General features: G+C 40.5%; 2 protein-coding genes across 5 annotated transcripts in view; one reads left to right on the top strand and one right to left on the bottom strand.

Moving 5' to 3' along the window:
• The window catches only part of SPTBN5 (spectrin beta, non-erythrocytic 5), a 201,019-nt gene extending 185,742 nt beyond the window's left edge, over nucleotides 1–15,277 (top strand). Inside the window, exons 56-66 of the mRNA XM_075282805.1 lie at nucleotides 1,197–1,301; nucleotides 2,267–2,836; nucleotides 2,933–3,025; nucleotides 6,188–6,274; nucleotides 7,516–7,584; nucleotides 8,063–8,152; nucleotides 8,987–9,078; nucleotides 9,558–9,643; nucleotides 11,661–11,718; nucleotides 12,432–12,481; nucleotides 13,446–15,277. Coding sequence (XP_075138906.1) covers nucleotides 1,197–1,301; nucleotides 2,267–2,836; nucleotides 2,933–3,025; nucleotides 6,188–6,274; nucleotides 7,516–7,584; nucleotides 8,063–8,152; nucleotides 8,987–9,078; nucleotides 9,558–9,643; nucleotides 11,661–11,718; nucleotides 12,432–12,481; nucleotides 13,446–13,555 — 1,410 coding nt within the window. The 3' untranslated portion in view covers nucleotides 13,556–15,277. The remainder of the gene's footprint in view (nucleotides 1–1,196; nucleotides 1,302–2,266; nucleotides 2,837–2,932; nucleotides 3,026–6,187; nucleotides 6,275–7,515; nucleotides 7,585–8,062; nucleotides 8,153–8,986; nucleotides 9,079–9,557; nucleotides 9,644–11,660; nucleotides 11,719–12,431; nucleotides 12,482–13,445) is intronic.
• Nucleotides 15,278–16,217: 940 nt separating this feature from the next.
• LOC142214085 (cytosolic phospholipase A2 delta-like) overlaps nucleotides 16,218–26,293 on the bottom strand; it is a 44,461-nt gene continuing 34,385 nt past the window's right edge. For 2 of the 4 annotated variants that reach the window (XM_075282824.1, XM_075282826.1), the window contains 10 exons: nucleotides 25,664–25,799; nucleotides 25,030–25,166; nucleotides 24,724–24,946; nucleotides 23,739–23,856; nucleotides 22,657–22,794; nucleotides 22,044–22,151; nucleotides 21,417–21,620; nucleotides 19,666–19,832; nucleotides 18,664–18,850; nucleotides 16,218–17,803 (listed from right to left, as the gene is read on the bottom strand). In XM_075282824.1, coding sequence (XP_075138925.1) covers nucleotides 17,577–17,803; nucleotides 18,664–18,850; nucleotides 19,666–19,832; nucleotides 21,417–21,620; nucleotides 22,044–22,151; nucleotides 22,657–22,794; nucleotides 23,739–23,856; nucleotides 24,724–24,946; nucleotides 25,030–25,166; nucleotides 25,664–25,799 — 1,645 coding nt within the window. In that variant the 3' untranslated portion in view covers nucleotides 16,218–17,576. The remainder of the gene's footprint in view (nucleotides 17,804–18,663; nucleotides 18,851–19,665; nucleotides 19,833–21,416; nucleotides 21,621–22,043; nucleotides 22,152–22,656; nucleotides 22,795–23,738; nucleotides 23,857–24,723; nucleotides 24,947–25,029; nucleotides 25,167–25,663; nucleotides 25,800–26,293) is intronic. The other 2 variants (XM_075282825.1, XM_075282827.1) reach the window with 1 other exon arrangement.

Genomic DNA, 26,293 nt, shown 5'->3' with positions numbered 1-26,293 from the left:
ACATCTGGATGATGTACGTGGACAAAGAAAGAGCCCCTTAAAGAACATACTTACCCCTCTAGAATAGTTAACATGCCCCCATGAGTTTGGGGGATTACAGTGGAACACTGGGGATACCATCGGAGCAGCGACATGAATAGATAACAGCGCGGAGGAAAACTTGTGCTTTATTTACGATTCGCGCATGCGCGAACATTCGCGATCTCGTACCAGGACATAGATCCCGCCTACCTGTGTGGCATTGTGTGCGGACGCACAGGGATTGGTGCGGTCCGCACTAGGAGGCGGGGCCTGAAGGGGGATCGCTCCCGGACTGCTCTATATAAGTCCGAGGAGAACCAGCGCTCAGCGTCAGTCACTAAAGTAGCGGGGCCAACCATCATGGTCCCGCGAACTGTGGTTTTTACCGCATTTAGGGTCTAAAGAGGTATCGGCAGTAATTTCCCCCTGATGAACTGGTGTTACAGGGAAACGCGTAGGGGCAATGTAATTGTAGCATATACTAGTGGAAGTAATTGACTATCTTATCAAGTCAGTGGAGGAGAGGGACCGGTAGTGGTGAGCTGGGGAACGGGTAGACTGACGTGGAACCGTTCTATACATTGTACCAGGCACTATTACTACTGCAGATCCACTTGAACTCTATCTAACATTCCATAGCTGATATATTAATTGTTTTTTTACTAGACCAACAACAGTGTAACTAGTGTGGGTGTGGAGGGAGAATCAGAGGCTCTGGGGAGGAGAGGCAGGTGTTGAATAAGAAGGCTGCTAAATGACTCACCCAGTATAATTTCTCTAACCATACACTATTGATATAGTGCTCTATATAACCACTTTTCAATAAGTGGTGAACTATGAGTATTTCAAACATTTTTGAGTGACTGAAGTGACAAAAAATTTAATAAGTAAATGAGTAAAAGTTAAGTTTTAGTATTTATATAGGGACTATTGGTGTGTGTACAATTGTGAGTTTCCCTATACCCTTGCAATTAGAACAAGTTTTTTTTTTACTAACAAACTGAGCCTTTTACTACAGTGCTAGAAATATTAATGTAAGCACATGTGCTGAGGCGAAAGATCTAAACCTTTTGCGAGACCCTAAAGCCCAAAAATGTATTGATCCTAAATGGGTAACAGAGAGCTTATTAAGGTGTATTCCCTTACTGATCAATGTATGATATTCCTTTTACTAGGACTCTGTGCCACAAGTGGAAGACCTCATGAAGAAACAAGAGGAATTTGAAAAGATGCTAGCAGCCCAAGAGGAGAAATTTGAGATGCTAAAACGTAAAACAAAGGTAAGTATTGGCTTACTTAGCCTATGGCTCCAGTTTATGGCTAATGACCAGCAGTCCTCTTTATCAGAATCTGATGCTTAAAGAGGGTCTTTCATGTTCTCAGTGATGGGCGGTATTATATACCGCTACAAAGCTGACAGTGTGCTGTTAGTTTTGCCGATATGCCGTTATTTTCGGCACCAATATACCTCCACTGTCAGAAAGGTGAACATCGCTGGACTGTGAGGAATGCTTCATTGACAGTAGTCTTGGCTATTGAAGGGAAGTTGGTGCTGAAACACACCAACCCATATCTCAGGCATTGGGGTGCATACGAGTAAGGCTGAATTCAGATTTCTAGCGGTATATAATGTCAGATGATGTGAAAGGTCCTCTTTAAAGGAAATGTGCGACAGGCTCATAGTCATATGCTGTTTTTCGCTCATATCCATATTCTGTTTTTCAGAAGACTTTTTGTTAAATGTTCTCTTTAAGCAATTTTTCATTGACTTTTCATTGTTTTTGTTTTCTCTGCGATAACATATTAGCCAGCAGCGGTTTAACTTATTGCAGAAATTCAGATTAACTCTGAGACATCTGTATATCAGAAAGATATGTGGTGGGGGTTCAGAGAGATGCAGTTTCTGGTATCAAAAATGAAGCAGCAGGCCTGTTCTCCCTCACTTCTGCTGAATTGACTTTCTCAACATTGACTGTAGGTCAATATTTTTATAGATACTGTTGGAGAGGGGAGGGGAATGACTAAGCAGAGACAGCAGCAGAAAGTTATTTAGCTTCAGCATCACACTAAATCTATCACAACCAAAGCATATATATATATATATATATATATATATATATATATATATATATATATATATTCATATATATATATATGTCCTGCAAGTTCATGGGCTTGTTTGTTGGATTTTGGGGTCCATGTATTAAGAACAATACTCACTGTATACGTTTTGTAATTTTCATAGAGAGAGCAGAAACTGTTTACACAAATTGACTTTGAAGAAAAGGAGCAGAAGAAACTGGAAACCTTCATCAGGGTACCTTCTCTAAAGAGAAAACCATCAGACAGAAGAGGATTTTCCCAAAGATTAGGAAGTGCAAGGGGTTCAGGGCTTTCCAGTAGACCACCCGTGGAAACGCCAAGTACCACACAACAGAAAAATACAGGAATTTCTGGTGGTTTCTTGGATAAGTTGGATATCAAGAGCAACAAAACTGAACTTGAACAACAGCCACAGACATTGATTCCCCCAAATCTTCTAGATCTCCAAATTCCTCCCTTGGAAAAACCCATTGCAGTAACCGCTTCCCAACCAACCAAACCCATTTACCAGCAGCCACTATCTCCAGTACAAACATACGACAGCCTCAAAGTGCCAAATAAAGAAGATATCCTGGGTGATGCTCCATTAATTTCCTTACAAGACACTAAGTACCAACCCGAGCAAAAGTCCCATTTCACGCCAACCGATGCATCTACATTACTGCCACTAAATTCTGTCCTATCCTCAGAGGAAGCAAAAGGTGGCATCTTGGTATGTAGCATATTATCACTGTACAATGTTATTAAAAATACCTCCTCTTATCTACAGTTTTACATTATATCTGCCTTATTTATGTTCACCCTGCAGGAGGTGAATCCATTGGATGAACTCAATAATAAACCTCCACAGGTTCCAGTTTTCTCTGTCTCAAATCCTGAGCCAGAGCCTGTCACTCCATTGGTAATGTCATTATTGATTTGAGAATACATGATGTTTGATATAATGCTTTAACAAACCAAGAAGCATTATTTGGGAAAAATATATAAGATATATCCATTATGTATATCTACTGACATGGTACATTCACTTGTAGCACTTTCAACATCAACATTCCTATTTATACAGTGCATCCAATATGTAAGCACAAAATCCAAAATAAAGTAGGATAAAATCTTTGTTTAGGACTTGAAATTAAAAGGGATGTCCGCTAGAGATGAGCGAGTAGTATTTGATAGAGTAGTTATTCGATCAAATATTATGGTATTCAAAATATTCGTACTCGATCGAATACTACTCGCTATTTACAGTAAATATTCAATTCAGAGCCAGCATTGATTGGCCGAATGCTATACAGTGTATAGCATTCGGCAAATCAACGCTGGTTCTGAAGCAGGCTCGTCCTTGCTAGTCAGGAGAGCTGGCAGCAGTGGCGTAACTACCACCATAGCAGCAGAGGCAGCTGCCACAGGGCCCGGAACATTAGGGGCCCGGTGACAGCCACTACCACTGCTATCATTATACTCGGGGGTCTTTTCAGACCTCCGAGTATAATGATTGACGGACCAGGAGAGGTAAGAAACATAAAAAACACTGTTACTTACCTCTCCACGATCCTGGCCAGGCTTCCTTCCTAGTTGTCTGACGTCTCTGACGTCACATGAACCCGGCCTGTGTCCCAGGTCATGTGACGTCCGACGTCATTGAAGAAGGACGGCAGCGGAGGCCGACAGCATAGGAGCCGGGGGACAGGTAAGAAACAGTAGTTTTTTATGTTTTTATTCCCCCAGGTCTCCGATTATTATACTCTGGGGTCTGAGACCCCAGAATATAATAATTGTTTATGGGTGTCCACAGTGGGACATAATACTGTGTGCAGGAGCCACTATTGTGGATAATACGGTGTGTAGGGGCCAATATGGGGGATAATACTATGTGCAGGGGCCACTATGGGGGATAATACTGTGTGAAGGGGCCACTATGGGGCATAATAGAACGCGCAGGAATGCGTAGGAGGGGGTCGGTCGAGATCGTCGGTGTCGGTCATGGGGGCCCCATGTCAAAAGTTTGCCACGGGGCCCCGCCATTCCTAGTTACGCCACTGGCTGGCAGCTTGCTGTTATGAGCGAACTTACTTTTTCTCATAGGAATGAATAGACCAGCGTTGATTGGCCAGTGTACAGCATTTGGCCAATCAACGCTGATTCTGCCGGAGGCATCTGTGAGGAGGCAGAGTCTATAAGATCGGACCACAGCAGTCTCCATTGTGGTCCGATTTTAGACTCCGCCTCCTCACAGATGAGCCTCCGGCAGGACCAGCGTTGATTGGCCGAATGCTGTACACTGGCCAATCAACGCTGGTCAATTCATTCCTATGAGAAAGAGAGTCAGCTCTCTCATAACAGCAAGCTGCCAGCTCTCCTGACTAGCAAGGACAAGCCTGCGGCAAATTAGCGCTGGTTCTGCCGCAGGCTCGTCCTTGCTAGTCAGGAGAGCTGGCAGCTTTCTGTTACAAGGGAGCTGACTTTTTATCAGCACAACTGCAAGCACTGTGCAGTTAAAGCGCACGGTCCCCATAGACTATAATGGGGTCTGTGCACTTTAAAGAGGACCTTTCATGGTCCGGGGCACAGGCAGTTCTATATACTGCTGGAAAGCTGACAGTGCGCTGATTCAGCGCACTGTCTGCTTTCCCGATCTGTGCCCTGGGTAAAGAGCTATCGGCCCCGGTACCGTAGCTTTTTGCAGACAAAAGGGCGTTCCTGACAGTCAGTCAGGATCGTCCTTCTCCACAGCAGCGCCTATCACGCTGTGCAGTCTGAGCGGGGAGGAACGCCCCCTCCCTCTGCTCACAGGGCTCGTCCATAGACGTGTATTATCAGGAGGGGAGGGGCGTTCCTCCCCGCTCACACAGCACAGCACGATAGGCGCTGCTGTGGAGAAGGACATTCCTGACAGACTGTCAAGAACGCCCTTCTGTCTGCAAAGAGCGACGGTATCGGCACCGAAAGCTCTTTACCCGGGGCACAGATCGGGAAAGCCAACAGTGTGCTGAATTCAGCGCACTGTCGGCTTTCCAGCAGTATATAGAACTGCCTGTGCCCCCGGACCATGAAAAGTCCTCTTTATCTGCACAGCTCTCCTCCTAAACACTCTCCTCCTGCTATTCGTGGACTTGGTGACACTCCTTCAATCGAATAGTGGTTTCCCCTGAAACGAGCATTTTTTTCCCATAGACTATAATGGGATTCGATATTCGATCGAGTAGTCGAATATTGAGGCTCTGCTCGAAACAAATATTGAATCTCGAATATTTCACTGTTCACTCATCTCTAATGTCCGCTCCTCTGATATATTTTAGTGAATACTTTTTTCCTCCATAACATAATTCTGGGGCCTCTATTCTTACAACTGTGCATTGTATGGTTAGTCCTGGTAATGTAGGCATAAATTGAGAGGAATAACAGAGGAAAGCTCCAGAATTATTTTATGGCAAACGCAAGTATTCTTTGAAATATAAATGTCAGAACGTCAGACCTGTCCTCTAATGTATTGCTCACTGCCATGGTGTTTTATAATGAGACTTAAAATCATACATACACGTTTAGTTATTCCATGGCTGAGAGATATACACTATATTTAACGTCCATAGATGCCTAGTAATGGATTGTAATATAATGGAAATAATAATCACTGGTAACCAGTTGAACGGAGTGCTACAGGTAATATAGTCTCCAACCACTGGTGAATAATTCTATACAGAAGTTACTTTATAGAAAAAAAAACATTTGTAGTTGATCAATTGTGATCCTAAAATGTAGTGATTACTGAGAAATACCTTACACAATATCCAACACCTCAGTAAATCCAACCTGGCTTGTTGACACACACTGACCAATAGAAGAAAGCATTCATTGGCAATCTGTATTTCCATCTTAAGCATTTATAGCGTATTCACAAGAAAGGCATCCTGCAAACCCTTTGTGAATTTGTTACTACTTATTCACATGGAAAATGCCAAGTATTTCCACAGTTAGCAACAAATACATAGGATTGGAATATCCCTTGAGCCATCCATCTCACAGTCGCTTGTATCTAAATGCTTATTATGTCCTCACTATGCAGGAGACAAAGCGTCAATCTCTGCTCGATCTTAAAATGGACTCAAGTAGATTACCAACAATTCCAGATCTACCTACACCACCATCACCAGTAAGTCCATAAATCACATAATGGCCACTAATAACAATAAGTCTTATCCCTGCTTTACTGCTCCATACTGTGTATAGTATAGGACAGCAGGGCTGCAGGAAGGCAGAGACTCCTAATTAGAGATGAGTGAGTAATACTCGATCGAGTAGGTGTTCGATCAAATACTACAGTGTTCGAAATACTCGTACTCAATCGAATACTACTAGCTGTTTGAAGTTAAGATTCGATGCAGAACCAGTGTTGATTGGCAGAATGCTATACATTGCCAATCAACGCTGGTTCTTCTCTCACCTTTAGAAGTCTTCTCCCTGCGCAGCGTCCCCGCGTCCTCTTCCGGCTCTGCATTCACTCAGCTTAGGCATTGGGCCTGGGCAGAGCCGACAGCGCATGTCCGCGCGGGCATGTGCAGTCGGCTCTGCCTTGGCCCGATGCCTAGCAGAGTGAATTCAAGGCCGGAAGAGGATGAGGGGACGCTGCGCAGGGAGAAGAATCCAGCCCGACCCTCACTCATGGACTTGGTAAGTAGAATTTGATCGAATGTTGCGTACCCCTGAAACAAGCATTTCCCCCCATAGACTATAATGGGGTTCGAAACCCGTTCGAACAGTTGAACAGTGTGCGGCTGTTCGAATCGGATTTCGAACCTCGAACATTTTAGTATTCGCTCATCTCTACTCCTAATATCATAGGTCACTTCGATGCAGTGAGTAGGGACTCCAGACTGAGTATGGGCAGGGAAGTCTGGCCAAAGTACAGACCTTTTTGTGCATGGGGCCTTAAAGTGCAGATATAGTTGGGTAGTTTCACTAAACTAAATGAGCCAAAATATTGGCTTATTTTGCTCTAAAAAGTAATTGATATTCACCACATTACGACATGTTTATGCTTTAGACACTTTTATAACTCGTGACACTGAAGAGCTATGGTAATGGCACCAATAGCTCTTCAGCGGGGGCTCAGAATGGGAAAGCCGATAGAGTGCTGAATTCAGCGCACTGTCAGCTTTCTAGCGGTGTATTACACTGCATGTGCCTGAGGACGTGAAAGGATCTATTTAAGGTGCTTTGTCTAACACAGTCTATGTCTTAGCACAGTGACAGTCAGAGAGTTACTATTCTATCACCAAATCCCACATACCTTGGGTTTCACCATATAGATGCATAGTGAATATTGTATTTTTCTCAGTATTAAGACAGATTCTATAGTGTTTTTATTGACATACATTTCCTCCGCTTCCACAGAGTCCTTCCATTAATAGAATAGTAAATGGATTCTTGGAGACAAAACAGAAACGTCTTCCAGGTGGAAAGGTAAGAGACTGATCTCTATAAAGTTTCCTACATGTTATTCACCTCTTTGCAGTAGGAGGCATTTGTGTATCACACATTACCAGCCCCACTGAACATAATACCACTTTTGCCAACATCATCACATGGGTTTATTTCAGATGGTCAGTGAAATGTCCTGTATCCTCCTTCCTCATTATCTGTGTAAAGAAAACTTCTTATTACATCCATACGGATGTAATATTATTTACAAACCTAAATACTAAATATACAATGTATATTAGAAAGTTGCACAACATTGTACTATATGATGATAAAGTTCCATAATACTTTTTCCATAATATTGCTATTGATATAGTTAAACAATTCTTATTCTTTCTTAACCTTGAATTTTTAAAAGATTGTGACATAGAAGTTAAGAAATACAAATAGCTTCTACAACATTTTTAGATTTCTAATCTATACTATGTATACAAACCATCTACTCTATGTAATACTACAGGAAAATCCAGCTGGCTTCTGGAATAATTACTACGTCACATTGAGTGGACAGGTCATGAACTTCTATAATGCCAAGAAGGATGAAGCTAAGGTATTGTACCCTTATCTTATGTCAAAACTGGGATGTGGACAGAACCTAAGTGTGCAGTAAGTGTTTGAAGAGTACCCTTGTATTGGAAAGTGTAGTCAACTACGATCTCAATTTTAGTTTGAAAAAGTTTATACATGTACAGGTCAGGCATATGCTATAAGGTATATATTTATTTATTAAATGCATTATTTAGGGAGAAATAAAGCTTACCAGAGTATTCCCTACACTGGATAAACCTTCTTACTAATATATAAGGAGGTCTTTAACTTTGTAGAGTAGACCAGAAGTCTCAGAGTGTCGGCAAGGCGGCAGGGGACCTGACACTTGGTCACATAACTAACTGCTCCAATCTATGGACCTGCAGCCACTGAGAACAGAATCAGAGTCATGACAGAGACAAGGGGGACAGAGAACAGAGGTTTCCAACACCCTGCTGTGCTCTGTAAAGGTAACCATTGGAGCTCCGCGGACCAGTTTATATATCAGTAATGAAGTGTATCCTGTATACAGAATGCAATGATAAGGTTTATTTTTCCCTGCATAATCCCTTTAATTTCTATGGGCACACTGACACATACAGTATATGTGAATGTGCTATGCTGCACCATGCAGGCTAGAAACTATTGCGTTATATTGTTGCACTGCACTCATGGGGTCAAACATATGAACAAATCATGTATTTATAACCACAGCCTACATGGACCGAGATGTCAGTAAAAAAAATACTCCCCAACTTTTATATTTCCTAAAGGCACCTGGCATCTTAGTTGCTTAACAAAACTGAATATGGTTACAGATAAAATGACTGAGAACTATATGTAATATTTCTTTCAGAATGAAACAGCAATTCCTTCTGTTAACTTGGCGGGTGCAGTCTGTGAAAGGAAAAAGAATCCCTCAAAAAAAGCAAACACCTTCTATGTGAGGTATTGAAAAGAATGACATCTCTACAAGATTAGCCACAATTCGAGCCAAGAAATACATATGGCTTTGTTTGTTACCATTAGCACTGAGGGTATAAGGACTATTTCTATGATAACATGTATAATGTTGCAAGGACCTGCCATAACACTCTGATTGCTGGGAGTCCATCTTGGACCTGTGCCCTTCCTTTGAGTAACAATATAGTTGCTCGGAATTGTATTTTCTTTACTCATTTACCCTGCACAGTTACTATTGTGTTATGCTGAGAAATGCTGTATTAATGCCGTAGGAATAGCTGAATCAGCATATGAGGATCATTCCAGGCAGTACAGCAGACTCCAGGTTCTACCTCCCTGCCACTGATGTGGGATGGTCATACGTGGATTATCCCTTTAAGCACATCATTGTGTACTTTTTTTTGTAGTAAAATATTATTGTATGAGAATACCAGTGTAATGACATCGCATTTCTCCATCTCCAGGGCCACTGATGGATCTGAATACAAATTCTCAGCCCCCACTTTTAAAAAGATGGAAATCTGGATCCAAGTCATTGAGGGGAAAACAGGTACTAGCAAATAAATTAAATCCTAATATTTAGGTATAGTGTTTCAATGGTGTAACAATGCAGAAAGATTATAGATACTTCCGATGTAGATACATTACACAACATTTTTACATTATATAAAGACACACTGTCACCTGAGTAAAGTTGCTGATCAGTCAGTTATAACACTTACTAGTTATTTGCCATAACTTACTATTGTGAGAAAAACCTCTTTAGTCTGGGGTCCCATATTGCGAAAAAGCTGCAATTTACAGTATCTGCAAAGCGGATGGGATTCTGGTTAATCCCACCCACACATTGCAGAACAATATCCGCAGCTCATGTTTTGGTAAATTGCAGTATGTCAATTAGACCTACGGAAAAGCTGGAGTTTTACATATACTGTAGGTATAACAGAGGCAGAAAGTCCACAGAGGAAAACTCTGTGGGCTTTCTGTGAAAAATGTGATGCATTTATGCATCGATTCGATGAGTGAGGCCTTAGCCTAACAGGGGTAACTTCTATAATAGTATATCTCAAACCACACATTCTAGATGGAATTTACGTAGCTACACTGCATCTGCCCTGGTTACAATGTATTTCTCTCTTTGGTCAGGTTATACATTTGATACAAAGTATGTTGGGACTTTTAGGGCAGGTTCCCATAGAGGAATTTGGACAGGAATATGAAGCAGGTGTTTGCCTCAGGGCCTCTATAAATACTGTGGAACCCTCAGTAGAAAGCCAAGACTGAATTTTGGTTTTCACAGGCTTGCAAGCAGATTAACCTCAGATACACTCCAAGTGAGCCGAAGAAACCACAGCAAGATTGAACAGGACGTTTTTGTTTTTTTTCAGTATGCTGAAACAATGGGAGACAAACTCCAGATGGTTTTTGGAGTTGATTTTAAGGTGGAATCTGCCTCAAAATCTTCTCTAATTTAAAGGGGCTATATCATAAAAATTATGTCGTATGAGCCCCACATATGCCTGAATAGCCTTTAAAAAGGCTATTCAGGCACCATTAATCTTATTTTAAAAGCTCCCCCTTGTTTTTAAATAATACCCTAAAAACGATTATTAAAAACATACTTACCCGTGCACTGGTGGACGTTATCTTGCTGTCACGCTTTCCTCTTATTTCTTCTTCCAGCGACGTCCTCCTGTCCTCGTTCTTCAACACCTTGATCTTCTTTTCTACCGGAATGAAGAAGTTTGTGAGCGTACTGTGCATGCGCAGTACACTCGCGTAGTTCTAAGGGGAACTTAGAACTACGACAAAAATGGCGCTGGAGTGTGCACAGTAGCACTCAGGAGGAAGCGATACTATGCACGTGCGGGATTTAAACACAACCCGCCAGAAGAAAAGAAGATCAAGGCGTGGAAGAGCGAGGACAGGAGAACGTCGCTGGAAGAAGAAAGAAGAGGAAGGCGTGACAGCAAGATGACATCCACCAGTGCATGAACCGCCGACCGTGCACGGGTAAGTATGATTTATAATCGTTTTTAGGGTATTATTTAAAAATGGGGGGAGCTTTTAAAATAAGATTAGCGGTGCCTGAATGGCCTTTTTAAAGGCTATTCAGGCATATGTGGGGATCATACAGCATAATTTTGCTGATAGAGCCCCTTTAATTTGTGTGAGCCTAGCCTTAATCTCATGTGGTGAACCTCAAATAATGACTAAATATAACTTATGACTATCTTTATACCCTATAGAACTTGTCTGTAGTTTTTGTACCATAATGGGGCAATCACACGATGTAACACGGCGTTGATTCTGACACATAAACTCGTGTCAGAATCAGCGCTGCAAAACAGAATCCCATTGACTTCAATGGGTTCTGTTTAGCGCGCGTAACACATTGAAATCAATGGTTGAAAAAGCCTCCCATTGATTTCAATGTGTTACGCGCGCTAAACGGAACCCATTGAAGTAAATGGGATTCTGTTTTGCAGCGCTGATTCTGACCCGAGTTTACGTGTATGTGTGTGTACTATGGGTCAGAGTACTGCATAATTCTATTTTTCTTCTAGATGAGCCTGTCAGCAAAAGGGAGGAGTCATCTTACTCACCATTAAGAGAAATCCCCAGGTAAGCAAACTTGAGATACATATGCATTTTTTATGTTATGCTCCACTCTAGTACCTCAAATGCCTGTGCAGCTAAAATGATGGGTACAGGCAAACAGACAAGTGAATAACATAAAACACAGTCTGATTCAGCAACCACATCAGGTCCCAGCCTCTCAACATACAGTACAGTGCCAGCAATGGCCAATAGTGGAATCAAAAACTACAATATTAAGTAGATGCTTGTGAAAATAAACCGCCCACTAAGCAGAAAGACTGAGTGATGCCCAGGGTAACATGACGTGGAGTTTTACTGCTCAAAATCCTAGCTATATAGATCAATATCCATTTCACATGTTCATTGACCCATCAGTACAGTTACCTATACACACAGATTATATGATCTGCAGACATGTGCAGCTCTATTACTGTTCAGTAGTGGCCTGTAGCAAAGTGGAGCAACTGCTGATCAGTTTTCAATCCGCCTAAGACAACCATTATGTCCTAAGGGTCCATTCACATGAAGGAAAATGCTAGCAGAAAAAGGAACCAAATTGAAGTAAATGGGAAGCTTTTTTTTTTCAGCGCTGAAATTCCACACCAAATTCCTCACCATTTTCCTCTGTGTGAATGGACCCTAAAACACAGTTATAACAACAGTACACGGTAGCTAAGAGCATTTGTATATGGCAGCATTCATTTCTAGAGTAAATGTCACTTTTATCACCTCTACAGGACATCATTTGAACCAGAGAGCAATGGCCATACATTTTCTGCGACCAGAGGTAAAATTGTGCAGTCAAACAAGGGGTTATCCCATTGTAAGGCAAGGTAGGGGGATAAGTATCTCGATACTGGAGGTCCAACTGCAGGAATCCTCAGAGATCAATAACACAGTGGTCTGCAAGTTTGGTGTGCTGTGCTATTCATTTCAGCGATACTCTCATAAAAGTCAATGGAGCAGTGGCCACACATGTGCAGCACCACTCCATTCACATGGGGTCACTTGTAGTCCCAAAAGATCAGACATTTATCCCATATCCTGGAAAGCCTATTAACATAAGATGTTAAAAAAATGAACAAGAGTCATTATTTCCTTTACAATTGTCCTCCCTATTTTTCTTTTTGCTAAACATTGTACTTTGCCCTATAGGAACTTTAACCCTAAAACATAACCCACATGTAGTTTTTAAATCTGTGTATAACTATACCGTTACATGCTAAAATTCTAGAGACCTGTGACCGTCACTGGGAAAAGTTTACTGCATATGGATGTAACCTTCTTTCATTAAACTCAGTAATCCATCTGTCCTTCTAGTGGTAGCTGTGGAAAGGCAAATATTTTGCTATTTAAATCTGACATTAAAAAAATAGTCCATTAGTACATGCAGAACTCCCACTTTTGGCCAGAAGGGAGGATATAAGTGATTCCTTTAGATTTCCCATTCCTTTTGTAGCCACTCTTGTCATTGGCTCAAAAAGCTGCTGCAAAAAAGCTGTTTTTCCACAACATGGGGATTTAGCCTAAAGGAGTGTTTCAGTTCCTATTTGTAAACTGGGTGCTAGTGTTTGGGTGGTGGGTGCAGTTCACCAGAACCACTGTTATGCAGTAAATGGGGCTGCTAAGCCACTCCTATTACTTGACCCTTGGACCTAAAAATAATATTATATTCATACACAAGTCAATCTCTTCACACAACCATATAACCCTGTCCTTCAAAAATATATTCTCTTTTTTTTTCTCAACAGTCTATATTACCTCAGAGAAGACAGACTTTTCTTCTCCAAAACTAGTTGAGACTGATGACACCAAAGAGAAGCACAAAAAGAGCGTTTTTAAGAAGTTGTTCAAAAAGTAAACTGTAATAAAATGAAGCCATAAATGGGGTTAACGGGCTCTACAGCCACATGTATGGAAGGTGACAAAGCCTGGGCAGTGAGGGACATTTCTGCAGGGTACTCAAACTGATTAACCTACAAAACTGACATTGGGGCAATTGCCAAGGACTTCTTTCTCTAGAATAATGGCTCAGCAGAAAACTGGGTTCTGTTATGCAAAACTGAAGAGTGCTATGCAGTTTTGGTTCAGTTTTTGAAGGCAGTGTCAGAAGTAGATCTTAAAGGAAAGGTTGGGATTCTGACTTCAAAAACTGCATTAAAATGGCATATGGAAAAGTGCCCTAAGAATTCTCAGCTAACTAAGGATATTAATGAAGTAAATAGAAACCCAGGTAACACTGTGTAATTTATTACAATTTTATATTTACTTTTATTTTATTGTTAGAATGCTGCAAACACATACAGGAATTTAAAGAGGACCTTTCATCACCTCCAACTTGCCCAGTCTTTTAGGTGCTATCCCACTGATTCCGACTCAGTTGGAATTTTTTCTCTAGCCCCCATGGTCCCCGAGCAATGAATGCTATTAGCTTCGGTGCTTGATATGCTAGTTAGGCTCTATACTGTCAGGAGGGCAATGTCAGGCAGGAGCAGACAAGGGGTGTGATTCTCTGACACTGGCTGCCTCTGATTGGAGCTCTGAATCACACCACCTGCCTGACACTCACTACCCTTCTGACATTACAGAGGTTAAGGTTGTAGCTCCACATTGCAGAAACGCAGCCTTTTTTGTTGCAGACTTTGCTGCATTTTTGCAAACTGGTGGGAGGCAGCTTTAACAGTTCGATGAAAAGGACACTAATCACTAAGTATTACAATAAAGACATTGTCTTTGCCATGAGAGATTATTTAGAAATTTAATATACGGTAAATGCAGATCAAATGATATGCACAGTAAATGTATATTACATTACACAGGGTTGCACAGAACACTTACCATGGTTCTATAGAGAAGAACACTTCTACTCGTGTTATTTTTGTGTTTACTCAAAGAGATTCCAGACATGGCTCTATTAACAAACTGCAATTAGTTGAATTGATTGTCCTGCCGGCGGAGCTGTACATAACAGTAAGAGAACTCAGCCCCTCCAAAGAGCAGTGACTCACCTTATCCTACCTGCTTTTCAGATATAGGGCGTACTCCATGGAAACTATGTGTAAACAATGGAAGGAATAGTTTCACATGGCAAACAAAATAACATTTCTAAAGCATGTATTTAGGAAAATTCTTGAATTTACATAAGCTAGCAGTATAGATATGATCCTTGAGATGGGACAACCCCTTTAAATAGCACATCATGCACAAAAACTACCTGAGCTTGTTGCTCTGTGGAGGAACTTTGTAGGTAATGGTGAGGACTATAGAAAAAAATCCAACTGTGCTGGAATCTCTGGAGCAGCAACTATTAGCAGGTGCTAAGACCTTGAATTGCTGGAGGTGGTTAAAGGTCTTCTTTACGGTTAGAAACACATAGTGTTAGCTGTAACCAAAAACAACACTAACATGTGATTTTATCACCAATCTGTGTAGTGTACAAGTGATTGTTAATGTCCATGTGGCTTTTGCAGGTGAAGGGCAGTTTTTGCTGTAAAACTCTACTGATTGGTGTCTCCACCCTAAATGTGTCCAATGTGAATGAAATTGCTTCCCTTTAAATGTGATACATAGTTTAATTGGTTTATTTAATGCTGTATGTAAATTATTATTACAATGCAATCAATCTATTTATTACAATGTGATCTTAAATTGGAAGTATCATTGGAAGTGTCATTTTAAAAATAAAGATTTTGTCTTTTTTCCAGAAATATAGAATCATGAATTTGTATTATTTCTCATCGATACTGATCCTGCAGGAGGTATATTGAAAGTATTTTACTGTAAGTTAGGTGAAACTAATTTTTTTCGTAAATTAACATTACACGTAGGTAGATTGGTTTAGTTTATAAGAATATTGGCTAGAGCTGCTGAGATGTGTTAGAAAATCTCCTATTGTGTAAACCATGTTATGTTAAATATATGTTGTGTGTCCACAAAATATGGATAAGAGTTCCCTTATTGCAGGAAATCTAAGCTCCCTCTTTAAATGATCCTAATGCACAAACTATACAGTCACCGAGAGATCCAACTCAGACTACATTCACATTTGCGCTGGAGTCTCTGTTGGAGACTATCAAAATGTCCGCATGAAAATGGATGGAGGAAAAAGTCCTGCACAGAGGACTTTTTTCTCTGTTAGTTTCAGTTTTAAAGGAACAGACATCAGACGGAACCTATTATAGTTATTGGGATCCATTTGTTACCACTATTATAGCGGTCTCTGCCTTTCCATTGTTCTGGTCCTGGTGGTCAGAGGACATATGGTTGTAAAAGAGAGGAAAAGCCTATTTATACAACTATATTTCCTGCCATGACTTGGCACAATATGTAGCAATCTGCATTTATTTGCATACATTTGTTAGGATCCAATTCTGTTCATAGGGGGATAACTCAACAAAAAGAGAAAACAGTGTTCTGAGCTGGTCCTTCTATACAGCTATGTACAAAACACCAGCATAACATTGGTCAGGAGAAGTGGTAAGTAAAGCATCCACCTTATATAATGACAAGACCATAGATGGAAATATGTAATAAATAATTTATTTAGAGAAAAGTGCTCTAATAACAGAACATTCTGTGTTACACGTGGACAGGACACAGGTTTCTAGTTTGCCTTCACAAATACTGTAGCTAGAAAGGATTCTCCCAGAGCACTGCTAGACTACAGATAGTAGTAATACATTATCAGACATAGGTTCACACCACAGCCTTGTCTACAGCTCATGTATTCTGAATATGGCAGGTGTTTAATATGGTGCAATGTTTTGTTGTTTTCAGTATTTCATGGCTCCCTCCATGCACTGGTTATAAAGGACATCACATTACAAAGTAATAAACACGCAAAGGGTTTGTGACCATCATCTCCCTCCAATGTCAAACCTCCAACATAGACCATAGTAGTAAAGGAAGGAGAAGCAGTTCCAGATTATATTGCAGATGTATCCATCCATGGAAGTACTTCATTGCTTCTTACTACAAGTAAAGCCAGGGCTACACAACAACTTTGGTCATGACGCCTGTTGCACTACCAAAGATTGTTGTCGCTCTGCAGGTCTACCACTAATGTAAGTCAATGGAGTTGTATTTTGATTTCCAAAATTTGAGCATTGCTGATTTTTATTTTATTTTATTTTGAAACTAGAAGTTGCAGTCACAGCATACTCAGATTTGGAAGAATACTCACGTACATTAGTGAATGAGATGTAGGGCGACACAGCGATCTTCAGTTGTGTGACTCAAGTAGCAGCCAGAGTAGCTGCGGACTAACATGTGCATAAACCATGTAAAGAAGGCACCTCCCCTCCCCCTCCCCTTTATAAAATCTTAGGGAATTTAGTTTTGTTGTGAACCTTTTTCCTTAGGAAAGTTCCTTCATCACTTATATAGCTACATGCTATATGAAGGCTCTGGTATGAAAATGTCTGATCATGTATGAAGACTAAATGTTACACATTGGTACATGACATGAAACATTCCAAGGGATTTTTTTATGAAAACATAACAATATATAAATATACAAAAAAAACTACTTTACAGCTACAGACACTGACTGGACTTGATCTCCAATTGTAACAGAGCAGACCATGTTATACAACCATGTTTTTAGATTGATCTGCCAGTTCGAGGAGGTAACCAGGTTCAATATATTAACAAATACTATAATTTAGTCAAATAATAAAGCAATGCATAGAATTTAACCCAGGACAGATACTAATATGAAGATTGTATGTGCAGATGAGTGATCCTCTTCATAACATACATCCTATTATCTTGAAGAATTGCACTGGTCCCCCCTCCCCCCAAAAAAACTCATATTGGCACATAGGAACATTTTACCATGTAGGGTAGTAACATTTTGCTGTAGGTATTCTTTGCATTTTTTCTTAAACACTGATGCCTTCTCGAGGCTTAGAGTTCTGTTTGCATTTGATGGCATCGCGCAGGGTTTGCAGGATAACCTGCTCATTATTCTCCACGTTATATTCTGTGAGACAGACCAGTCTGTGAAAGTCCTCCTCACTGTAAGTCAGTTTAAGCAATCCATAGGTCGACTTGCTCTCCACATCCACCATTCCATCTTCTTTTTCTTGATCTGTAAGTCGTTCAACTCCTGTAAAGAAACAATAGTAAATATTCTAATACTTGGAGTGTTCCCATCTCAGACAGTCAAGGCATATCCTTGTTCCACAGCTGGAGGAAAGGAATGGCCACATGGCTGCAGCTCTCTCTATTTTGTGGGAATTCTGAAACCAGCAGAGGGACTTCAATAGAAATGAATGGAGAAACTAATAATCAGATAGAAAAACAGTGAACTCAATTACGGAATATAAAAAACTAGTGCTGATCCCCAGAAAGGAGAATTTAAAAAGTAATCCACGTAATAAGGACTGTGGATCTAAGGTTTGGTAAGTCACCACAACACAGATTCCTTCTCAAATCTATGGCCTCTATTAGACTGTGAGAAGCAGAGTTTAAGAATAGTTGGAGCACCCTCCGGTACAACCATCTGCCCACCTGACGCATTTCTATACTGGACTATGCTAGTATGCCATCAATGGTTAATACAGTTTTTGATACATGAATAGAGAAAGTTCCATTCATAATGATCTTGGGTTGGGGGTCCTAATCTTTGGGACGTGGGTCTATAATGCTTTTATGGCATATCATTATCATCTCAGATATTTATCGCAAATCCTATGGATACTTTATAGGACTGTTCTTCCTTACAAGAAAAGAGAACATATTGTCCTTGCTTCTGATACAATCCTGCTGTTGACCTGCTCAAGCACAGTATACCAGGATACTCCTGGTTTGTAATTGTTAAAGAGCAGGACTCCTCCTAACAAAGGTAACCAGAAGGTTTTGTAACGTGTGGATTCTCATATATAGCTTAGTTAATGATATAGCCATATACTATAGGTTGCTGTCACTATTAATAACACTGACATTAATGTTGTTCAGCTGACTTACCTGGATGCTTGAACTGTCTGAATGTGTCGTTTACTAGAGGGAAATGCAGAATAGTGGGGCACTTGGGGTTTCCACAGCTTGGAAACCGATAACATTCCTTGGGATTTGCCCTCTCCTCTTTACACACTTCTATGTTAGGGAAGCATAGGTTGTGAACACTGCAGTATTCCTTAGTTCGTTCCACAGACTGAAATGAGAGAAATTCACACCATCCATATCAGAATAACACAGCATATATTTATCATATCTGTTGCTCTGTCATTGAGCCCCACAACATAAAGGGCCATTGCTCCCTTTTCAGATTTCTGTCAAATACTGGCGGAATAACAAAATGGCGACCCTTTCACATACCATACTATTACCATCAAGGCAAGCCATCTAGGGCTCCTCTGCCTCCATATACTAGATGACACCCATTATGGATATGCTGGTGGCCACTAGGAGTTCTCACAATTATATTGTACCCTGTGCCTGGCATTCAGCTAAATAAAACATTGGCAGGTGGCAGGTGGCACACAGGATCTTCTCTCCCATCTACATTACTTATAAGACTCCCAACGGATGGCAGGAAGAGAAGATGAAACAAATGTTATATTCTGCTAGAAACTGGATGCCAAACAGTATGAAACTCACAAAACTCTTCTTAGGGGAATCTCTAACCACCCACTTTTCTTTATGGGTATGTGATAGATGTCCTTGTTGAAATGCCCTTATCTCTTGAAATAGACTATTAAATAGCACTTACTGAATGAATGGGATACTGATAAGGATCTATGGAGTGAATCCAATAATACACATGAGGGCTGCTGGGATTTTTACAGGGAGTTTCCTTATGAAACACAATCTATTCATGTGAGAAGATATGTTACAGATCTATTAGTCACCATTCAATGAGTTGCGGTGACATTTATCACATAGCGGTAGGTGAACAAGGCGCTGAATTCTATAAACTCTACACTGTGTATTGTAAAAGCAAATGGAAGATTGTACTTTAACACTTACTGTAAACTTTTCAGATAATCCATAGTCAAATGACAGGAGAACATCCAGTTTGCGCTCCTCTCGCAGCAGTGGAGGAAAGCTGGCATTAATGTAGTATGCACTGTCTACAAGGCACAGCTCTTCTGCAGACGGGGTCAGGTTGTTTGGAGAATTATCCAGTTCAGTGTCTGAAAGATAGAGCATGGTACATATAACCCAGTAACCAAGAAACCATATACAACCACTATATCAATCTCCCTATACCTCAGATTCCTGCTTCATTAAAGGGATTCTACCATTAAAAAAAACTTGTTTTTCTCGTTGACACGACAGAATAGCCTTAAGAAAGGCTATTCTTCTCCTACCTTTTGACATCTAAGCCCCGCCGTTCGGTTAACATCCCGTTTTTCGCTGCTATGCAAATGAGTTCTCTCACAGCACTGGGGGCGGGCCCCAGCACTCAAACAGCACTGTGGGCGTCCCCAATGCTGTGAGAGAACTCTCCAGCGCCGCCTCCATCTTTTTCAGGAACGGGGTCTTCACGTGTCTTCTTCCGGGGGTTGGCTTCAAACTTCTAGGCCTAGGGCAGAGCCGACTGCGCATGCCTGCCGGCTACAAGAAGATGGCCACTTACAATACTGTGTAAGCGACCATTTTCTTGTGGCCGGCGGGCATGCGCAGTCGGCTGTAAAGGTTTTTAAGGGTAGAATCCCTTTAATGCCTATTGTTAAAGGAGATATTCAAATGCTAACTAGGATTTTACTTTGTATACAAAATTCTCTAAAATGGAAGCATATGTTCTTATTTAAGGATAAGACCAATGGTTTAAAGAGCCTGCTTTCCCTTTTCCATCTTTATATCATAAAATAAACTTATAACATGCATTGTTTTATTGGATTAAAATCTATTATGCCACTAAATATTCTACTTTAGCTGGTTTCACACCTGCGCTATATCTCCGTTTGGGGTTTCCACCCCCAAATCCGCTTAAAAAATGCAGAGAGAAAAGTCCTGCAAGCAAGTCCTATTCGGACAGAAACCTGGCGGACCCCATTATAGCCGATGGGGTCCGTGGGTATCCATTTTTTTTTTTTTAAGTGGACTAGGTTTCCGTTCATGGGGTCACCAAAGCAGAACCCACAAATGGAAACCTGATGGCAGGTGTGAACCTAGCATAAGTAATAAGTCTCACTCCCTTAACACCAACAAAGTAGGAGGATCAGGTAACAATACAATGTGTAGTATAAGAGGTATTCTTGTATATACCCCATGGAGTGGTAATGTGTTATCTCTAACATGGTTTATGGAATTAATGATCCTTTGGAACTTGCAAACTTGTCTATTACAAAAATTGTCATTTTTCCAGATGTCATTTAAAGGGAACCTGACAGGTTATATGTATTTTTTGCCATAAAATTATATATCAATCTGCTCAGTTTCTTCTTCACTATAACATGCTGCATACAAAGACAAATAATGGTCAGGACGTTACATGAGCAGGGGCTTGCGTCGCAATGCATAAGGATGCAAGTCCCGGCCCATGTGAGGTTTGGGACGTCAACAAGTGGGCCTGAAGCCTTCCGGAGCCAGGAGAGGTAAGTAACAGTTTTTTATGTTCTGCATTCTGCGTCAGACACATTTACTTATACCGGCATTCCGGCCCAATTTAAGCACTGCCTGTACCCCTGTGGTTGTAAGACTGGTGTCTATAATTATTTTAGGCCTTCTAATTATATATACATTCTAAGTAAAGGCAAATGTCTTTGGCTTACCATCAAATGTAGTGAATCCATCATGCGTGGAGTATTCTTTATGCATCTGCAGTCCTCTCATAAAATTATGATGCTCTCCATCAAGAGGACGACTCGTTAAAATTCCCCGCACAATACGACTGAAATCGCCTGCCGGCTGAACTAGGCGTGTGTTCAGACCCGATGATTCTCTTCTTTTCCGCAAAATGGCTTCTTCATCTTCTTCTGTTTACAATAAAATTGCAAAAACATAAAGAAGTATGATAAGTGAAAGTAGACAAATGTTGTATAGTCTGTTGTATGGTTTATGACCTTAAGCACAGTGGCACATATCTGAATTGGAGAATGGAGCTACAATAGTGAAAATATTAGGGAGCTCCATTACATACAGTTCAGGGGTTCTCTAGTAGACTATTATCACCCAGACTGTCTCATCTTAGTGTAGGACTGAGTAAAACAGAGAAGCTTTATTTCCCTGCCATTAACCTAGAGATGGTTGCAAGACTTTGTAAGGCAGCTAAAGTTGCACTGGCAAAGGCAAATATACACTGCATAGAACGTAGACAGGTAATTCTATTTGATATGGGAATACAGGAGTAATAGTGAGTACGGTAACTGAACGCTTTTTAGAAGGAAGCAGATACCCACCCAGCTCATGTACAGTGTCCCGGGTGAATCTGTGCCAGAACTGTTCAGAGCTTGCAGCTGCAAACCAGGCATCCATCAGGTTTATAGAAAAGATGTTACTCCATAAACCTGAGCAAAGAAAATTACATTTAAGGCATTACAGCAACACAATCCAATGAACAAAAACATACAGTAAGTAGCTTGGTTAGTAGATGTTCACACTACTGTTGTCAATTGATGAGAGCAATGGACTTTTACAATGATAGAGTTATGGACAAAGACAGAGCCCCCTATGTTCCCAATGACTAATACAAAACCCATAATGAAAGCTTCTTCTTTCATGTTTGTTTATTTTATGTGACATAGAGGGTGCTGCAATGGGGTTACCATTAGGCACTTCCCCTTTGTACACTTGCCCCTACGTGAAATATACTGCAGAGGGTTCTGATGTCATTTTCACCAAGTTTGTCACTATTTTAGTGTCATTAATTGCAAATCACTGATCTGTGACTATTTTACACCATTCCTGTAGTGTAGGGGATTTGCTGAATTACCACAACGCATTTTGAAATCCTTACTCCCCATTGCTCAGCACACTACCGTACTACTATATAAAGTCACGCAGATGTCTCACCCTGCAGGTAACAGATCCTAGACTCTGGAAGTCCATTTGTCTTTCTTCCCATAAAGAATTCACTGCCAAAGTCTTCTGAGCGGATGAAGGCTCCGTACTTAAGTAGCCCCACCTCATAAGGTGAGAACTCGCACCACTCTGTGAACAATATAGAGGATTAATGATATGCTGTGGGGTGAAGCATGGATCTCACAAACCAAAGTGATTCCACTGCTATCACTATAGTGCTTGGAGTTGCTTTTACCATTTTGTAGCCAGATGTTATTATCTGTAGAGATTATGTAATATACTTATGGAACATATTTCTTCTGGCATATTTTCCATTTCATTTGACCACTTTTGGCTTTCTCTGGTGTTTTTCCTTTCTGTACAGTACTTTAAAATGCACCAGAATAAATGCAAAAACCTGTGTGTTAGATGGAAGCCACAGGGGACCATACCATATGAGTTAGCCAATAGTGATATTAGCTATATCTACTAATCCCATCATACATGTATCACGTTCCATTAGGCTTCATGCACACAACTGTAGTTATTATCAGTGTGCTATCCATTAATAGATATCAAACTGCCCAGTGAACATCACCATGATTTTTATAGGCAATTGTGGGGTTCTAAGACTGAACTGCAAAACTCGTGGCAGGTCATATTTTGTCCATTTTGCAGTCTGGGATCATTCATTTAAGTGTAAGGGTCCATGTACAGCACATGGATGCTGTCTGTTCTATTCTTCCTGGACGTCTGCATACACACGGTCAGGTGCAAATAGCCTTGACCAGTTGTTCATTACCATGCACAGTAGTGTGCCTTTTTCTGGGAAAATATGGACACACATGGATTCTGGGGAGTTTAGTTCTCCAGTCTAAAACAGTAGCCATGTGTGGAGCTATCCAGGATCACCCAAGTTTTCCCAGTGCACACCAAAGGAGAAACCAGGACAAGAAGCATTACAGGGAAAGCACAGAACATTCATTTGCCATAGTAGACTATGTATTGTAAAGTGATATACAGAAGGCTTCAAAAAAGATCAGACTCTAGGATAGACCTTTTATAAACCAGGATTACAGAAGTTGGTCACAAACCTTTGTAGTCCAGAGTAGAAAATGTACTTGGTTTCACATTCATTGCCAAACACAGTGGAAGTGGATTCTGCCCTTGGGTCAGTGCTTTCCTTTGATCCGACAGTTTTGTCTCATTGACCTATTTTTTTTTAAGAGTAAGAGTAAAAACATATCAGAATATAAAGTTATAGAATACATAATGAGATAATAGAAATAAATTACAACTAAATTACTGAGAAAAAATGATAATACCTAAATTACAAACAGATTACAAATCAAACAACTATATCTGAAGCCCTATATGTGGAAGGGGGTCAGAGGTATCAGCTTGTAGGTGGTGTTACTATACCTGGGCTCATCACCTATCTATAGGAACTTGTGTATATGATGAGGTCATGTTAAACAGGAGTGTATAAGGGCAACCAATAGCCACATGTGAGCTCCTTAGCTGTAAAACATTGGCACCAGTAAAGTCACTGTATTACTAGACCTTGGTACTAGGGCAGTGGTTCTTAACCTTGTTTGAGGCACCAAACCCACCAGTTTCATATGCACATTCACCAAACCCTTCTTTAGTGATAAATCAAATATGATTTTTTTTCAAAATTCAAGACAGAGGTATATGGTTTTTTTTAATTTTTTACACAAAATGAACCGTGCATAGGGCCTAGGGTTCGATCAAACCCCGGTTAAGAACCACTGTACTAGAGTCAAAAACATATCATCACAATTGGGGGTAAGATTAGACTTCATCCATTTTAGTATTCAGTGTACCTTAACATCACCTGTAGTATTGGGAAGTGGCTCACAGCTCAGTGAATTCTACTATAAGGTGAAATTCATATTGAAGAAAGGACTTAAAATAATCTGTAATACTTTAGAGGATTCCTGCCTGGTATCATGTCATAAGGACAGTGCTCTATAAGCTAATACACAAATCCTACCAAGAGGTGAATTATATATTATTTATCTGTAACCTATAGGCTACTGTGTACAGGGAACTCACACCATCGCAGAACATGGACTCAATAACCAAACCCCACAGGTCCGTGAACGACGTCTTGTAGCCCATCTTAGCTCGTGTTTTTAGTTCATCTCGATAGAATCCTAGACGATCAAAGGTAAAAGCACAGGTCTTGCTTTTGGTCACATGCCTACAAGCATCTTGTATGGGTTCAGACAGATCTTTTTGTGACCAGTCAGGATCTTCATACAATTTACTCATTGTCCTAAAAGTATTGAATTACAAGAGTCAGCATAGAGACCATATACCAAAGGTAAACTATTTTCTAGTGACAGGAATGGTCCTCACCATGTGGACCCTGAAGCTCCAGTGATGTACGTAACACAGTCCAGGAGATTCAGCTTCTTCAGCCCAGACAGTGTGCCGTAGAGAGATGTCATTGCTCTAACGCCACCTCCGGTTGTAGTCACCGCGATCACAGGAACCTATTACAATACACAGCATGAGACAAAACTGCAAAAACCATCCATACTTTGCATGATAACCTATGGTAATTTCATTGGAAATCTTTCAAGAAGGATAAACTAAAAAAAGACTTCACACCCATTGGTTACCAGTTAGGCTGGACATAAGTGATGACTAAGTATTTCTATAGATGTCCATTAGTTTGCAGTAAATGTGACATCACGTAAGACTGTTCATGACAGATGTGATAATTATACTTTGCATTTCCTAATTATTATATAGCTTTGATATTGCAGTTATAATACGTATCACTACTTGTATTACTGACTTGCAATTTTCTGGTTCAGTTTATTGTATAGTAATGGAATAGGGTAATGGGGCAAATCTTCTGCCAACACATAACTGTATTGTCTATGAGGTGAGATAATTCATTATATTGCCTCCTGGCAAAATAACAAAGCCAACAACGTAATAAGTTATCATACAAGTAATGTATATGGACTGTGAAGTCACACACCTCATGATCTTCTAAATCTCGGTCAAGCTTCAGAACTTTCTTTAATGCATTTGCAACAACTCTTTTCCTCTTGGTGAGATAAAGCTTCTCTTCATCACAAAGGTCAAAGCCCATTCGGAGATTCAGTTTTTCAGTGCTGGAGTAACAAACAAACATTAAACAATATTGGTTATATATAGTCAGGTGCTCCAAGCCAACGTCACACATTACATGGTGTAGACTGTAGATGAGAAACTAAACTGTCCATGTGGGTACTAATAAGGTCAATGGAGAGGGGGTGTCTTTATGATGCCTCATTTAAAGGGAGTCTGTCACCAAAACCCAACATATCAACCCAGGCCTACAGACAGGTTAGTGACAAAAACAGCAATATCTGAGCAAACAGAGACACCAATTCCCCAAGAGAAAACACTATTGAATTTAGGTGATACTAACCTATCTATCTGCAGACTTGGATTGATATCCTGGGTTCTAGTAACAGACTCCCTTTTAGAGTGACAGCACAAAAGATCAATGGAGGCCTTGCAGCAAAATTTGTGATCTGTTGAATTTGCTGTTATGTAGTTGCTGATAACTCGATCGCATTGTGTTATGGAAATACGGGAGAGTGTTTGTACAAATAATCCTATG

This window comes from Leptodactylus fuscus, chromosome 7 (assembly GCF_031893055.1).
Source record: "Leptodactylus fuscus isolate aLepFus1 chromosome 7, aLepFus1.hap2, whole genome shotgun sequence".
NCBI classification, from domain to species: domain Eukaryota; kingdom Metazoa; phylum Chordata; class Amphibia; order Anura; family Leptodactylidae; genus Leptodactylus; species Leptodactylus fuscus.
The sequence above is the reverse complement of the archived record's forward strand: the minus strand, read 5'-3'. Positions and strand labels throughout refer to the sequence as shown.